Raw genomic sequence first — 12,884 nt, forward strand, 5'->3', positions numbered from 1 at the left:
GAGAAAATTCGTTTTGCTGAACTAGTTGATAATCATGTACTGATGGGCAAAAGGGAAGGAAAGGGGAAGAGAGAAGAAAAGAGGAGAAAGGTAAAGAGGGAGAAAAAGAGAAATTAAGCCTAGGCCTACACTCTTTCCACTAACCTGCAATGTCTTCTCATGTCTAGAGATTCCCAAAGGCCAGTAAAGGGTTTTGTGGGCTCCTTTACCTCTTATGTGGAAAATTTCATTGCTGATTGAGTCTGCCACTAACTTACTGCTGGCCAGAACACTGTCCACAGCAACCTAAAGTGTTATTAAAGGAAAAGAAACCCCTAAGTAATAGGCAAATCATCACAACTCAGGATTCTGTATCAGCATCTCTTCAGTCCCATCATGATCCACAGTTAGTTCCTGATCCAGAAGTCAAACACCTGCTGCATCCCCTTTCTTGGCTCAATCGAGGTCTTCTCCCTAACCTTCATGGACATGGGCATGGTGCTCCCTGTTTTCTCTGCTCCTTGTGGGTCCACTGGTTCAAAGTCTTCACCAAAGTTGTGGCCAAATATTTCCAGGATACATAAGATGTTCGTAGATTCTTCCCCTGAAGTGCTCATCTTCTTTGGCCTTAGAGCGTCTTTGTCACTCTCCAAAGAGAGTTTTTCTCTTGCTGTTAGTTGTTTTCTTTTGTGATACTGAACTACACATCAGGCAGAGAATGGGTTACATGTACAGGGGACCAGGGGAAGGACTTAATGAAAGAAGCTAAATCAATTACATTCAAAATGTAAGGGAAAAGAAAGAGAAAAGAGAAAGGAGAGAGGGGATATTTTGCTGTTGTTGCATGGTTGTTTTGTAACAGGTAGAGGGGATCTTGAAAAATGAAAGGTTGCAGAAAGGATTATGAGATGGTGGGTGATTCAAACAGGGTTCCCTTACAGTTTGTAAAAGATGCAAATTAAAGTTTAGAATTCTTTTTGTATACCTTTGGCTCTTTGGACTGGGTTTCTTTTAAAGCGGGACCATATAGAGTCGGGGCTGCATGGAGATACACAGGACGAGTATTTCCATTTAGATGTGTGTGTGTGTGTGTGTGTGTGTGTGTGTGTGTGTGTGTTTATGGGCTAAATAGATAGATTGTTTAGTGGGTAGATAAATGGATGTTTGGATGGAGGGATGAATGGATGGGTTTATGTGCTAGATGGATTGGTAACTGGTCAACTAGATGGTTAAATAGACAATTTAGTCCTGTTTATATAGCATGGAACAAAAAGGGAAGCTGTGTCTCAAGTCAATCTTGCAAGCCAGCTGAAAATAAAATTTTGCAGTACATTATTTATTAAGTTTGGGTTTTGGTTTTTTTCTAAGCACAGCTGTCTTCCTGCTCAGGATTTTTGGTCTCAGGCAATCTGTTACTTGCAATATCACTGTATCCTTGTAAATTTAGACCTTCAGTAAATCTTCTTTAAGCCTTACAGAAAACACACATATATATTGTGTTTTGGTCACAGAATAAAGAACTATAATCCCTGCCTGGAATACTTTGCCATTTAATTGGGAAAAGGTACTCAATTAATAAAAGATTGCCAGTTGTTGTCATTCTGTAGTTGCCTTGATAGCACTGGCTTTTGGTAACAAACAGAATAACTCAGAAAAGCTGTTTGGAAGTGGTGGTTGAAGGCTAAGGAAGCATGTTGTCATGAGGAGGTAGTCCAGGCAGAGGTGAGTCCTGAAGGTTAACAGCATAAAAGCCAGAGGGGCCAGAATGTGGAGTGCAGCCTGGGGCTGCTGACAGTGATGAAATCCTGGCTCAGGATGGAGGTCTTAGAACTGGTCCAAAAATACACAAAACCTTAGACCTAGTGACGAGTGACCTCTTAAAGCCTGATATTCCTCAAATAAAAATGAAAATAATGCTCCATTATTAGGGCTGTGGGTAGGATTAAAAGAGATAAATATGTGGCATCGCAATGCCTGACTCACACATCTGTTTTCTTCCTTTCTCAAAAAAAAAAGCACAAGTTAGTGGTCAAGAACATGAGCTTTAGAGCCATGTTTCAATCAAATTTGGTTACCAACTGAGTGACCTTAGGCAAGATATTTAACCTCTTTTGCCTCAGTTTCCTCATCTGTAATGTAGGGGGTGATAGTAATACTTACCTGCCAGGGTGGTTGTGAGGAATACATAATTTAATGCCTGATAACAGCCGAGAACAATGCCGACTATAAAATAGTGCTACTTAAGTATTTGTTTGTATTTTATTACTGTTTTAATATTCCTAAAGAGGTGAACACTTTGTTCTTGGTCACCGGAGTGAGAAGTGGCAAACCTTATATTTGTGGATGAGATCGGGTCATAAATTCCTCTTTATTGAGGCCTACTCTATTTCAGGTGTTTAGATTAATATAATCTATTGCTTTAGATTAATATAATTTACTTATAATACTTTATATATCGTATATAATTTAAATATAATTTAGATTAATATAATTTAATGTTAATGCCCACAATGACTTTTGCGAATAGATAATTATTACCCTCAACCTTGAGGTGGAGAAACTGAGATATTTAGTGACTTGCTCGAGGTCATCCGTTAGCAAATGGTAGTACTGGGATGCTAAGGCATAATACGTTTCCACACCTCAAAGCTGTTTAAGTTGGTATTTACCCATGTCATTGATCTAGTTCAACTAATCTAAGAATCAGATTAAGAAATGAAGGCACAGTATTCAAGTTGTAGTCTCTTCAGACTAAAGACTGGAATTCCTCTCTGTTAGTGCAATGCTCTTTCATGAAGTTTGAATTTTGCTCTGGTTATGTACTGCTGTGGCTGGCTGGAGCTCTTCATGCCGTCTTGGGGCCTCTCCACATGGTCTCTTCGCATGCTCTCCCCAGCATAACAACCTCAGAATACTTGGACTTTTTACACGGAGACTCAGGGTTCAAAATGAGAGTTGCATAGACCCAGACTGAGCTGCAAGGCTTCTTCTTGACCTATTCTAGAAAGTCCCAAAACTAACATCTGTTACATTCTGTTGGTTAGATAGGGCCAGCTCTGATTCAATGTGGGGCAAGACAGTACACATAAGGTGTGAGCACTGGGAGGTGTGGATCACTGGAGAGCCATCTTGGATGCTGGCTACATGATTTCCTTGCTTCTGGCATGACCTTTATTAATAGAGACTGATGTGATTTGACCTGAAACAGAAAAGATAGAAGTCATTATGGTTTTCCTTTGATCATAGGAGCACTGTCATGTGAAAAAGTGATAGACTAGTTCCAGAAGGCCAGAGCAATCTGACCCAAGACTAAAATGTCCTAATCAACAGTGCTAGTTTTAGGTGACCCTAAGAAAGAACGTTCAAACAACTGACATAGCCAATGTGAGATGTAGCTTCCTCTTATGAGTAGTGCATTTCTCCATCATAGAAGAAGTCTCTCTCATTTTTTCTAGTACCGAAAGTGTCTGATTCTCAGCAATGATGACTAGTAGAGAAACGTGCATCTCCTTGAGCTTAGGGATGCTGAAATACTATGTGCATTTCTAAGAATCAAGATTTTATATAAATCTAATTCTTGTTTATTTGTCTTTTCTTTTTCCCCCTTTTTGGACATTTCCTTCATCTGACTGCCCATCAATATATAGAAGAAATGCTTATTCCTACTCCTATTACTTGTAAGTATCGACCCTGGGTTAACTTTACTTTGTGCCCTGTAAGGGAAACTGTAGCATGCATTTCCTGCACCAACCAAGTGTCTATGGGTTTCTCATACTCACTTCTGTCTAAGCCATCCGTAGCCCCAGTTTTTAGTTTGTGTAGATGTTTGCCATTTGAAAACACAGTCATTGTTCGTGTCCATTATGTTTCTGCCATCTTGGATTTTTCACCCCCTATCTTTGGAGATGTGAAGGGCTGTTTCTCCGTTGTCAGTGTAATTTTCTAGTTAGAAATCCTCAGATTCCAGCAAGAGATCAACCTAATCCTCCTGCAAGAATTGCGCACGTAAAACAGAATCACAGTCTTGGCAACTTTGGAGTCTATTTGTGTGGCGCTGGGGGCTTAAAGTTTAGGAAGAAATTCCTCAACTGCTTCCACTATTTCAGGAAGTCTACAGGGAATCATGACTTTATCTAGAAACAGCTTCACAGGTGACATCCAGGGTCTTTGCTTTGGGCTGGAAGTATCTCAGTTAGGTTTTAGCCTGAGTTATCTCATGCTATCACTGTATTTTGTTGGCTGATTGCCGGTTCATTTATTATCACACTTTCTAAATAATGATGATGATTTTTCTCATTATTAAACCAGACCTTTTCAAAGCATGAGGATAAAGGAGAAATATTTCATAAATATGTGCTCGGTAATATAAAATTAGAAAATCACTGAATTAGTCTCATATTCCTATTATGCATTTTCCATACCTTAAAATTGAGGTCCAGAGAGGTATGTGAAATCACACATTCAGTTATAAAAAGTATGGTATTCAATTCAGAATGCCTGGCTCCTGGTAAAGTATATTACCCATCATTCCATGTTGTCCTCCACCCCTGGGAAATCCAGCCTTGTGAGAGAGGCCATGTCTGTCAGTGATCATCTGCCAGAGCCTTCAGAGATGAAGATGGAGCTAAAAACCCCTTCCAGCCATTATGCTCAGTTCCTAGGACCACAGGTCACTAGACCCTGGCAATGAGCAGATAAGAGTCTGGTACTACTACCCTTGTGTTATCTAGAAATCAACAGAGCCCCACCAGCAACAACTTGCTTCCTTTGCGCATTCATTCACTTGACAAATAGACATTGAACATGCACATTATATTCCAGACACTGTGGCTGGCAAGGTGACCAGGACTTGGAGCTTCACCCTAACAGTGCTCAAGCCTACCTGAGAGACCAGCATAACATCAAATACTTGACATGTCAACTGAGAAGTGTCTGTGTGCACTGTGGTATAAGAGCACTTGGTTGGGTGACTCATTGTTTAATGGGGCAGGGATAGTTATCAGTGTTTTTAGAGACAGGTTTACCCAATACTGGAGAAATAAGAATTCTGAGCATCTGCAAAGGGATAGAGGTATGACACAATACTGGAATCATGCAGCTCTGGGTTCAAGTCCCATCTCTGTGGTAGAAGAGATAACCAGGGATTTAGCTCACCAGTTATGCAGCCTTGAGAAAATTTTCTGAACTCTTTGAGCTTCCTTCTTCTTAGCTCTAAAGTAGGGTCAATATGCCTAACTCATAGAATTACCTTGAAAAGGGAATGAGATGATTTTGTAAAGTGCTTATCACAAGGTTGCCACTCACAAAATGTTTCTTTCTTTCTTTCCCCTTTCAGAAATTATAAGGGTTCAGGGCACATGTCACGGTGGCCCCTGAGAGCTCCTTGATCTTCCAGGGGTTCTTATGGCATAGATGTTCCACAGTCTTTGTGGGCATGCAGTGACCTATCATAACCTCCGGGCACCTCACCCTTTCATTCTCTTAGCCAGTGTGCATGGTACTGTCTTTGGATGCCCACTTTGTAACATGCATTGATTGTTCTGGGTACCCTGATGAAATCAAAGATGAACAGTTTGGGAGTGTAGGAGATAAATATACAGGTACTTGTAATTCAAGGTATAAGGATAACCAAAAGCCCTTCAATTGGTGCAGACTTGGAGTTCTGAGTCACAGATCCTAGAATGTGAAACTCATGCCAGCCCATGGTGAAATGTTCAGAGGAAGAGAATATCTGGAAAAGCCGACAGAGAAGCAGAAAGAGAGCTATAAGAACCACGAGGAGAAGGCCATTGCAGGAGGAGAGGTTGACAATAGCAGAGTTGCTGCAGACAGATGGAAGTGGAGGGAGTGGACATAGCCCTGACATTTGGCCATCAGTAGTCACTCATACAAGTCATGGGGTAGAGTTGAGAAAGGAAGCCAACCTGTCTGGGGCCCATGAAGAGAAGTACTGATTTTTAACCAAAGGCCCTAAAATAGTGGAGAAATGTAAGATTAGCCACTTGAAGGAACAGAAAGTCCTGGGATGTGTGTAGGTAAAGTCAAGGAGCTTGTGCAGAAGATGCTGGAGGTGGGGTGGATACAGAAGGGGAGACTGGAGGCAAAGTGTTTGGGGACAGGGAGCAGCCTTAGAGGGGAGGAGGGGCAACTCTTGTGAGACCGTAGGATTGAGAGGTGCATGTGGATGGAGAAGAGAGAACAAAAAGGAAATGATGACCTCCATGAGCTCCAAATTCCAAACCCTACTCCGCCAAGTCTTAGGCATAAATGCTGAATGGGTGCTTTAAACCCTCTCTACTCAAAGTGTGGGCCATAGACCAGCAATATTAACATCACCCAGGACCTCCTGGCAGTACCTCGGGTCCCTGCTTGGACCTCCTGGGTCAGAACCTGCATGGTAGCAAGATCCCCAATGACTCGTGTGCATGTTCAAGTTTGAGAAGCACTGACTTAACCAGAGTCTCACTTGTCTATAAGATAAGAAAAATAATAGTCTTCTCCAAAGGGTTGTATGTGTATAGGGGGGGGGGGCAGGGAGGGATACTAGGTTCCTCTAAAAGTTCAAAATTAATCCATGAAAGAGAAAGCCTCCAACACACTTCGGTTGAACAACTTTTTTTTCCATAAAATCCATGTTTATTCATTCAACAAATATGTGTGGAGTACCCACTTGTGTGCCAGGCACTGGTCAAGGTTTCAGGATATATGAGCAAAATAAACAAAAATCCCTGCCCACATTGAGCTTTATAGTGGAGTTGATAGAAAATAAACAACCTATATAAGGAAATGAGTGATATAGAAGTTATGTGATGGTACAGAGAGCTAAAGAGAAAATAGATAAACCAGGAAAAGAGGATATAACGTGTGGGTGGGGAAGAAGCCGGGGAATGTCTTTTTCATCAAAGACCCTCACAGGTCGCCCCCATTGAAAGTTCCCATACACAAGAACAGGGGTTCCCAAACTTTTTCTGCAAGTAAATATTTTTGGCTTTGCAGGCTCACACTGTCTCCATTGCATCTACTCAGTGCTGACATCATAACATGAAAGCGGCCATAAACAATGAAATGAATGAGCATGGATTTATTCCAAAAAAGTTTATTTTAAAAAATCAGACAGTGGGCCAGATTTATGCTGAGGGCCCTAGTTTGCCGATCTCTGCCCTAGACTTTTGAGATACAGACAGGATGAAGTTCAAGATTTATCCTGTTTCATTGAGCTCTACAATGAGCTGCACCTTGAGTTTGCTGTTGCAGACACAAAGGTGAATGCAGCACACCTGAACCAGCCTAGAAAGGGTTGGGGAGTTGAAAAGAATTCCCTGCTGGCCACTACCATGTGCCAGGCCCCTCTAATGCTTACAAGCCCTTCAAGATACATGCTATTGTGTTGAGTATATTTAGACATTAAGACTGAGGTTTGGGACCTGTATACATCCCACAGCCAGGATGTGACAGGGCTAGGGTTTGAACCCAGGACCACATACGCCCAAGTCATACTCATCCTTTTCACCAACCTTATTCTTCAGAGAAGGAAGGGATTCCTGCCTGGACTGTGTGCTAGGAGAGCCCTTGGCCAGGCAGTGGGACACCCAGGATATAGATGCCAGTCTGGCTGCCTGGAGAGCTTCAGTTCTGAGTATGGACATCAGCACCTTGCTAGGGATGAGAAGTGGTAGCTATTCCTGGCTAGCAAAGAAGCCATTGGGGCAATCCTGCCTTTGCAGTCCTCAGGATTTGCCACATGGTCAGAGCTGAAAGTATTGGGCGGCCAGATCAGGGGTATCCAGGGGGTAGATTGAGGGGAGCTTTGATGAGCAAAATAAAGACAGCCACAGACAGAAGGGCCTGGGACCCAGGGACACAGAAGAGTCTAGAGCAGGAGCCTTCCTTGTCTAATGCACACACCAGAAAATGAGAATAATGTGGGTTTGGATGTCAGGCCTACAACACAATTCTAGGTCTGCCTCTTCTTCCTTCAAATTGTTCTGACCTTGAACGATCATGGGACCACTCTGAGCCTCAGTTTCTTCATCTGCAAAATGGTGATGACCACCCTGAGTTACTTTCCAGCATTTTCATGGGGGGCAATAAGAGAGTGGGAATGTAGTGTGGCCAACACAAAGGCGGTATTTTATAAATAGCAGCTATGATTCCTCACCTTCTGAGCTGACAGAAATGCTCCTCCAGAAGTCCTCCTTGCCTTTCCTGTGTTCACAGGTTAATTTACCTCAAGGTCTGTGATGGGCACAGTCATTGTTTCGACATGCTAGTGTAGTCGTTCGTGTAAAAGCACTAAGACGTTTCCAGCTGTTCTGGCGGAGAGAGCACTAACCTGAGGCACTTAGCCTTGGATGGAGGCTTTGCGCAGGTGCACAGAGGCAAAAAACGGTGATCTGGGCTTGTCCCCGTCTGCGGACACACTGGGACTCTTAGGCTTTTCCCATATTCTTCCTCTCTCTCCACATTTCCACATATTAAAATCCAACATCTAGTCTTCGAGGTCCAGATCAAACTCTGGCTCCTCCAGGAAGTCTTCCCTGATTCTCTCCACCTGGGAGAACGGCCTTTTCTCCAAACTCTCGCTGCGGTTACTTTGTTCTCACGGGCGGGAGCAAATATGTCTTAAGAATGTTTCTTGTTCATTGGGGTGATCCCCATGGTGCCCCTAACACACACAGTGAACTCCTAGAAAGTGTGTGTGGATGAATGAAAGAACAAGATGAAATTAAAAGGTAAAACAGCGACAGTCACTAGGGAGATGATCTGTTCTTAAAAAGAAAACAAAGAGCAACCACTTTTAGGTAACTCCAGACCTTGTACCTTCCTTATTTCTGGGGCTTTCAGGAAACTTTCCCCTGTTTAGCATTGGTGACCTGGACAAGCCACTCAATTTTTTCTGAGTTTCAGTTTCCTAATATGTAAAGTGGAGATTTAAAAATGCATATCTCACCCTAGCTGGTTTGGCTCAGTGAATAGAGCATTGGCCTGAGGACTGAAGGGTCCCGGGTTCAATTCCGGTCCAAGGCACATACCTACCTGGGTGGCAGGCTCTAGTCCTGGCTCTGGTCAGGACGTGTGCAGGAGGCAACCAGTCAATGTGTCTCTTTCACATTGATGTCTTCTTCTCTCTGTCTCTCCTGCTTCCTTCCACTCTCTAAAAATCAGTGGAGAAATATTCTTGGGTGAGGATTAACCAAAAAATGCATATCTCATAGAGATCTTGCAAGGATTCAATGAGGTAATGTTTGGGAAATGTCTAGCACAATAGTAGGTCTTCAACCAAAGTAAGAAACTGCCTCCTTTTCTCAGATGCACACAGATTTGCACATTAAGTATTACAAGTCAAATATCATTGCCTCCGTGCATTTAAAGAGGAATTTAAAATGATTATATCAAAAGATACTCATAAAGCATTTTATGCGATTCATCAGCCACTTCAAATAAAAATGAAAAAATAGGAATAAAAGGAAACTATTTAAAAATGATAAGTATCAATTACCAAAAGCTAACAGCAAACATGCTGGCAGGTGAAAAATATAAAGCATTACCAGGAAGGCAAGTCAGGATGCCTGTCATCCTTCTGCTATTCTGCCAAGGGGAAGACTGTGGTGAGAATTCTGATTCCTGGGCCCCACCCTTCGGGGGTGAGGCCTGGGGATGTGCATTCTAACCCACTTTTCAGATAATTGTTTTGCATGACAACTCTGAGAACAACCTCTCTCCTGACATCCTCACATCACCCCAATGTAACTGTCCCTCCCTTGCACTTTGCTCCTACTGTGCCCTCTTCCTGGCACACCTATCCACCTTCTGTGCCTAGAAAAGTCCAGTACCTTTAAAAAGGGAAAATGGGCCCAGCTGGTGTAGCTCAGTGGCTGAGCATCGACGTATGAACCAGGAGTCACGGTTCGATTCCTGGTCAGGGCATATGCCCAGGTTGCGGGCTTAATCCCCAGTAGGGCGAGTGCAGGAGGCAGCCAGTCAGTGATTCTCTCTCATCATTGGTGTTTATATCTCTCTCTCCCTCTACCTTCCTCTCTGAAATCCATAAAAAGATCCTATATAATAAGAGAGGAATATGCTAATTATCTGTTACTCCCTGAGGCTTAACGACCAAATGCGTATAATGACCGGATCACGGATCTGCAGGAGGGTGGGACAGTGAACTACAAGTGGGCAGGCGGCAGAGAGCTACAGGAGGGGGCAGGGCAACAAGCTATGAGGGGCGGGGCATCAGGCAGAGAGCTACAGGAGGGCAGCAGCGACCTACTGGCGCACGGATTTGTGCGCAGGGCTACTAGTATTTAAATAATAATAATAAACAGCCCTAACTGGTTTGGCTCAGTGGATAGAGCATCGGCCTGCAGACTGAAAGGTCCCAGGTTCGATTCCAGTCAAGGGCATGTACCTTGGTTGCGGACACATCTCCAGTAGGAGGTGTGCAGAAGGCAGCTGATCGATGTTTCTCTCTCATTGATGTTTCTACCTCTCTATCCCTCTCCCTTCCTCTCTGTAAAAATATCAATAAAATATATTAAACAAAAAAAACAAAAAATAATAATAAACAAACAAAAAAAGAAAAATGGTGTTCTCCTATTTAGGTAGCCATCCCCAACTCCCACATAGTCCTGGGCTCATATTTTTGTTCTTGCCTTCCCCTTTCATCCATTCACCCATTGACTCATTTGTTCAGGAACCTTCTGTGGATTATAATGCCCTTGGTGTGTTGGTACATCGATCTCCTTGTCAAGGAGGACTGTGTATTCCTCATCATCCATTTCCCATTGACTAGCTTGGTGCCCAGAACAAATCAGGCATCATTAGATTATGTTGTTGACATGAACGAATACACACACAGATGAGCATACGTGTGAGGTGGCTGCCCCCCATTTTGTTTTCTCTCCCATGGAGTTATATTTTTCCATTCTCTGGAAGTTAGTTCATATGCATTTTTATTTATTTTGGCATAAAGTGACAGCACAGCTTTCAGATCACCTATTTTGTAATTGTATTTTGGTTTTAGGTTTCAAAATGTACTCACATGTCACAATTATAAATGGATAAAATTAATGGATACTGCTGGAACAAGATAGATATGAATGCCCTGGGTACATCCTGTGTACAGATAGGCTTGGAGAGGGGTGTGACTGAATGGTGCTTTACTGTTTACTCTATTGAAGTAGTGTCTGAACACATCAGTCACGAGCACCAAACAGAGCAAATCTACAAGACAGAATCTGTCACCCTAATCAGGGGAATACAAATGAGCATTTCCCCTCCAAAGGTGGTGAAAGATGTTTCTACTTCGGTTTAACGTTTATACTTTAAGTTCTGATATTAAGCAGGTATTAAGGAAGCCCTGAGGCTTAGAAAGATCTGCCTGTGATCCTAAATGCTTCTATTCTGTGCATGCATTTGAACTTTGTAAAGGAGGTATAAAAGGAGAGTGGCAGGGGGGTCCTCTGCTGACAGAGAGGGGTGACCTGTGGTGGACGCTGTGATGTGCTGCTCAGCTCCCCCTGCAAGAATGAAGGTTACTCTCCTTGCTGCTGGCAGTCAGCTCTTGGCTAAAGCCCCCTTCTGGACCACTCGCCCTTCAGAGCTGCCTCCCCCAAGGCCATCTATATATTCTGTCAACACAGGGGTGGAAAAGTCACCCCAGCTTCAGATCTTTCCATGGGGTTGGCTCAAGTCATCACTTCAAATGCATCACCATTCAGCTTCCCCTTCTGCCCACTTTTTCCTTCCCCTCTCCTTCTATTCTCTTCCCTTCCCCGTATGTTGACCCCAGAAGTTCCTCCTAATTCATCTCTCACATGTCAATCTTTGTCTCAGCCTCTAGTTCTCAGGGAACGCACCTGTGACACTCCCTTTGGCTTTTCTTCATTTGGGCCTCGAGAGACAAGTGGATTTGAGCATTGAGGTCCTCCCCTGAACACGCACACTTCACTGCCTGTGGACACTGTACACCAACTAATTGGAGTCACCTCTGTGTTGCCCACTGATGATAAATAAACTCTACAAAGTCCTCCCTTGGGCGGTCATTCATTCATAGGCATTTTTTCTCACCTGTGCCCATCTTCACTCATAGCTTCCGCCTGGGGGAGCTCCCGGAGTAGCACAGAAGAGATTGTAGTGAGATCTCTGTGCTGAGCCAGCCAGCAGAGAACCAGGTTTCCAAGAGCCCAGCCCAAGTGTCCTTAGCAGTGGGTCGGTCATCAGAGCAGGACTGGGTTTCATGCTGAAAGCGCTTGCCTCCAGCAAGCATCCCCAAAGTGGGAGTGACTCTGGCAGCTGGGAGAGGATTCTGAGATACACAAACGGGAAGATGCCTAAGTGCTCAGCATTGTGCTTTTAATGGAAGGAAGTGCTTTAGTTAAGCTCTGCAGTGATGAGAATGATAACGATTACATCTTGTTTGTACTATATGCTGCTTTATCTCTTCCAAAGTGATTTCCCGCCGATTACCTAGTTGTCTGGTTGGGCTTGGAGGTACTTAGCAAGATGTTACTACATAGATGACTGTGTCGTACGGAAGAGAGCCTGGCCATTCCAGCCCCACAGTTTTAGTTAAGTCGCTTAACTCCACCCTCATGTCAGTTTCTCATATGTAAAATGGGGGTAATAATGCTGCACTTCAGAACAGCTGCGATGTTTCAATGGCACACCCTTTCATTCATAAGCATTTACTGAGCAATTTCTTGGTGCTACACACTGAGCTAGGTGTTACGTATTTAGGGAGAAATATCCTTCTCTCAAGGAGGTCAAAGGCAACTTAGACATGTTAACAAATAGTTATAAAGGAATGTTATCTATATATATATATATAAAAGGCTAATATGCACAGTGTCCCCTTGGGAGTTCAACCAGGAGACCAGGAGTTCGATCGCTTGCTATGACGTGTG

The 12,884-nt window shown here is 43.3% G+C and overlaps 1 protein-coding gene across 2 annotated transcripts in view; it reads left to right on the forward strand.

Annotated features, from left to right (window-relative positions):
* Nucleotides 1-12,884, forward strand: part of PTPRT (protein tyrosine phosphatase receptor type T) — a 929,565-nt gene that overhangs the window by 786,611 nt on the left and 130,070 nt on the right. For both annotated transcript variants that reach the window (XM_054723794.1, XM_054723796.1), the window contains one exon: nucleotides 3,627-3,656. In XM_054723794.1, coding sequence (XP_054579769.1) covers nucleotides 3,627-3,656 — 30 coding nt within the window. The remainder of the gene's footprint in view (nucleotides 1-3,626; nucleotides 3,657-12,884) is intronic.

The sequence above is a fragment of the Eptesicus fuscus genome, chromosome 12, assembly GCF_027574615.1.
Source record: "Eptesicus fuscus isolate TK198812 chromosome 12, DD_ASM_mEF_20220401, whole genome shotgun sequence".
Classification (NCBI taxonomy): domain Eukaryota; kingdom Metazoa; phylum Chordata; class Mammalia; order Chiroptera; family Vespertilionidae; genus Eptesicus; species Eptesicus fuscus.